The sequence below is a fragment of the Carassius carassius genome, chromosome 23 (assembly GCF_963082965.1).
Source record: "Carassius carassius chromosome 23, fCarCar2.1, whole genome shotgun sequence".
Lineage (NCBI taxonomy): Eukaryota > Metazoa > Chordata > Actinopteri > Cypriniformes > Cyprinidae > Carassius > Carassius carassius.
Window position 1 is genome coordinate 13223544 of NC_081777.1, and position 5197 is coordinate 13228740.

General features: G+C 32.7%; 1 protein-coding gene across 1 annotated transcript; it reads left to right on the forward strand.

Annotated features, from left to right (window-relative positions):
* The first annotated feature begins 879 nt into the window (after positions 1 to 879).
* LOC132101356 (extracellular calcium-sensing receptor-like) lies at positions 880 to 4931 on the forward strand. Its single transcript, XM_059506249.1, has 6 exons — positions 880 to 1106; positions 1346 to 1634; positions 1719 to 2474; positions 2681 to 2908; positions 3769 to 3892; positions 4018 to 4931. Exons 1-6 carry the CDS (start codon positions 898 to 900, stop codon positions 4929 to 4931), a joined length of 2520 nt encoding a protein of 839 aa, XP_059362232.1. The 5' UTR covers positions 880 to 897.
* The last annotated feature ends 266 nt before the right edge of the window (positions 4932 to 5197 follow it).

Genomic DNA, 5197 nt, shown 5'->3' on the forward strand with positions numbered 1-5197 from the left:
GTGCCTAAAACTTTTAACAAAACTGTAGCTTTATAGGTAAGTTTCTTGAAGCATCTTGGAAAGGTTGCCACAGTTCTTCTGGAATTCTGTCATAGATTGTTCTGTTTCTTCATGTAGTTTCAGACAGACTGGATGATGATGAGATCAGATCTCAGTGTGGAGCACTTGCTCTTGTCACACTTCTTGTGCAAACAAAAATCTCACTGGAATATTACAAGTAGTGGCACAATGAAATTTAAACTGATATTTCCTACTGACACTACAGCAAAATATAGAAATAACTGACTTATTGACTGACTTAAAATACTAATGTATAATAATTGAATAATTTATAATAATTTTGCCCACAACTCTCTCTCTCTCTCAGTCTCTCTCTCTCTCTCTCTCTCTCTCTCTCTCTCTCTCTCTCTCTCTCTCTCCCTCTTTCTCCCTCTCTCTCTCCCTCTCTCTCTATATATATATATATATATATATATAAATATATATATATAAGACAATATAATATGAGATAACATACAATTATGTATATATATATATATATATATATATATATATATATATATATATATAATATATAAGATCATGTAATTCTGATCTCAATTTTAGAGAGAGAGAAAAAAAATACTGTTTATATAAATAACACACAATGAAACGTATCTGTGTAAATCTTTTTGCTCTAATAAAACTGGAACCTCCAATCTTCAGAGTTTTGCTTTTTAATTGTATTTAAATTTAGATAATCAAATTAGTGTGACTCTATTCCACTCCTACTTTACCTCCTCTTTGAGGTAATTGGTTATGCTCGTAATCATTCATCCATATGAATTTTGTCTATAAAAGTGAAAATAGACTATCATTCAATTGCATTTGCAGTTGCCGTGGAGCACAATCTTTGGGATGCTTCTCTTTCTTTACACAATCCTGCTTTTACATCAGCTTCATACAAAGGCAGGAAACACACTATGCCGAATGATGGGAGACCCTAAGTACCCGCTGATTTCCAAGAATGGAGACATAACCATTGGAGCACTTTTTCCAGTCCACAGCACAGAGACAGTACCTTCATTTGAATTTACAAAAAAACCTCAGCCTCTCTCATGCTCCAGGTTTGTTACATTTATACATTGAAACTTTACGGGAGAAAATTTATTTAAAATAATTAAATGCATTATAAATATAAATTCACATTATAACAGCAATATTTAATATTATGGTCTTTCAAGCCATAAAAATAAATAAATAAATAATGCAGTCATTCCCTTCTCCACCTTATTATTGAATGATTGATTGATTGATCAGAATATAGTTGCTATTTAGCCTTCTGATTTAATGTTTATTTTCACAGTGTGAATCTGAGAGATTTTCGCCTGGCACAAATCATGATCTTTGCCATTGAAGAGATTAACAGAAGTGAACATTTGCTCCCAAATGTTTCTATTGGTTATCGAATATATGATACCTGTGGTTCAAGACTGTCTACCATGAGTGCAATTATGGGACTGATGAATGTTCAGGAGTTTGGAGAAAAAGGAAGATGTACTGGACAGTCTCCTTTGCATGCTATAATAGGAGATTCAGAGTCTACTGCCACAGTGATTCTCTCTAGAACTACAGGACCTTTTAAGATTCCAGTGGTAAAGTGCAATAACACCAATGTTTGACATAATCAGTGATGATGGATTCACTGTTTTCTGTGTTTTCCTTCTTTCTTTTTTCAGATAAGTCATTCAGCTTCATGTGAATGTCTCGGTAATAGAAAAGATTACCCTTCATTCTTCAGGACTACGGCTAGTGATTACCACCAGAGCAGAGCACTTGCATACTTGATCAAGGATTTAGGCTGGTCTTGGGTTGGAACTGTGAACAGTGACAATGAATATGGAAACTATGGAATGGCAATATTTCTGAACATAGCCCGGGAGGAGGGGATTTGTGTGGAGTACTCAGTCAAATTCTACCGAACAGAAATAGAAAAACTCCAGAAAGTGGTAGAAAAATTTAAAAAAGGCACTGCAAAAGTGATTGTTGCATTTGTTTCGTTTCTTGAGATGGGTTTACTTATTGATCAGCTAAGCATTCAAAACATAACAGGCCTTCAAATGATTGGAGTGAAGTCATGGATAACTTCAGAAAATTACATCACTCCGAACAGCTTTCGTGTGCTAGGAGGGTCACTGGGGTTTGCAATGAGAAAAATCAATATTGAAGGGTTTTCAGAATATGTTACAAAATCATTCTGGAAAACAGCCATCCCATGCTTACACACTGAGCGGAATTCTTCTCAATATGCATTAAGTTGCAGAAAATATGATGATCTACTTGTGGTGAAAAATTACAACGAAGATGTGTCTGAACACAGATATTCAGCCAATGTCTATGAAGCAGTTTTTGCTGTGGCTCATTCACTACACAGTCTGCTCAAGTGCAAAGAACAAGAAGGTTGTGAGAAAGGCCTGACAATACAACCACAGCAGGTAAAGATAAAACACAGATAAACAGAAAGGAAGAAAAGAGGGTAACAGTATTTATGGTGAACAATGCATTAAAGGACCTCAATGATAATGCAATATATATATATATATATATATATATATATATATATATATATATATATATATATATATATATATATATATATATATATATATAATTTATTTATTTATTATTATTTTTTCATTAGGTGGTTGAGGCTCTGAAAAAAGTAAATTTCACCGTAAGGTTTGGCGATCGTGTGTGGTTTGACAGCACTGGTGCTACAGTGGCCCAATATGAAGTTGTAAACTGGCAGCAAAACTCAGATGGATCATTCCAGTTTAAGCCGGTGGGATACTATGATGCCTCTTTCCCCCCTGGTCAACGCTTTGTACTCAACACTGAAAACATAATCTGGGCTGGAGGAAAGTTGCAAGTAAATAACCCGTTGGTAAAACAATGTTTGATTAAATTGAAGGAAGACAAACAAACGAATGAATGAATGAATAAATATTTCTGTATTTACATTTAGAAAATACATAAATTATACAATACTATATGGATAAATCAAAAACTAACTTTGCCTTTACTGAAATCTCTACATTCATATTATTATGTAAGTATAATGTGTCACTATGACTCAACATCTCTGTGAGTCAACACATTGAATTTTCATCTTTTTCTTTGTTTTAAATATGAAATCCTAGAAAATATGTATATTTTTACATACAATTCAATTAAAATATATTATTATTATTATTATTATTATTGTTTTTACTAAATAGAAGGCTTTACTGTCATGTTTGAACAATTTATCCCATTCTTGCTGAATAAAAGTATTAATTTGAAAAAATAAATAAATACTGACTGAAAACTTTTAAACTGTATATTATATTGGTACAAAATATTTATATTTAAAATAAACATTGTTATTTGTATTTTATATATATATGGATATTGGAAAACAGAAATATATAACTGAAAATAATTACACACATACAAAAAAAAACTAACAAACAAATAAATAAATAAAGCACAACTTTCCAAAAATGATAATAAATCAGCATATTGGAATGATTTCTGAAGGATTATGTGACATTGAAATTGGCTGATGAAAATTTATCTTTTATTAAAATATTGCTATTGTATACATTATATATATAAATATTATATATATTATTATAATATATAATAGGCGTCATGTAAATTAAATTAATTAATAATAATAATAATAATAATAAATTCTTACTGAACCCACATTTTTGAATGTTAGTGTATATACTTGTTCCCATGTAGAAGCCAAAGTCTGTGTGCAGTGAGAGTTGTCCTCCTGGCACTAGAAAGGCTACACAGAAAGGAAGACCTGTCTGCTGCTATGACTGTATTCCATGTGCAGAAGGGGAATTCAGTAATGAGACAGGTAATTCTCAACTCTGTTTGTGTCTACCCTCTTGCATTGCACTTAACAAATGATAAAAAAAAAAATATCTCTCTTTTTTATCTCTAACTATACTGTAACTATAATGATTGCAACTTCCTTTCCAGATTCGAATAACTGCAAGCAGTGTCCAGGGGAATACTGGTCTAATGCTGAGAAAAATAAGTGTGTGTTAAAGGCTGTAGAGTTTTTGTCATTCACAGAAGTTATGAGTATAGTGCTAATCTTTTTCTCACTGTTTGGAGTAGGAATAACTGTGCTAGTTGCCTTCCTGTTTTACAGCAAAAAGGACACTCCCATAGTAAAAGCCAACAACTCGGAGCTAAGCTTCCTGCTGCTTTTCTCTTTGACTCTATGTTTCCTTTGTTCACTTACTTTCATTGGTCAGCCAACTGAATGGTCATGTATGTTGCGTCACACATCATTTGGGATCACTTTTGTCCTCTGTATCTCCTGTGTTCTGGGAAAAACAATAGTGGTGTTAATGGCCTTCAAGTCTACACTTCCAGGAAGTAATGTCATGAAATGGTTTGGGCCTGCACAACAACGACTCAGTGTTCTTGCCTTTACACTTATACAGGTTTTTATCTGTGTGCTTTGGTTAACAATATCTCCTCCATTTCCTTACAAAAATATGAAATATTATAAGGAAAAGATCATACTTGAGTGCAGTCTGGGTTCAACTATAGGTTTCTGGGCTGTGCTCGGTTATATTGGCCTACTGGCTGTCTTGTGCTTCTTTCTGGCTTTTCTGGCTCGCACATTACCTGATAACTTTAATGAAGCCAAATTCATAACATTCAGCATGATAATATTCTGTGCTGTATGGATCACGTTTATTCCAGCTTATGTCAGTTATCCTGGCAAATTCACTGTAGCTGTGGAGATTTTTGCTATTATAGCCTCAAGCATTGGTTTACTATTTTGCATATTTGCACCTAAATGTTATATTATCCTGTGTAAGCCTGAACAAAATACAAAGCACCATGTTATTGGAAAAACACCACCAAAGTCCTATTGAGAATTAAACTATTATTATGTTAGAATTGTTGTTCTTGTTGCTGCTGTAGTTTGCATATAAAGATAAATATGAAAAAAAAAACTTACATGATTCTTTAAATTTCACAATACAACTATACAGAATAATCAAACCAGCTTTTTTCCTCAACAAATTAGTTGCATCCAAAATTATGCTCTACACTCCATGTCGTGTATGAATTTAATATTTTTTTTACATCGTAGTCTGATAAACTGATAAAGAAGTGTAAACACAATACTCACATTATT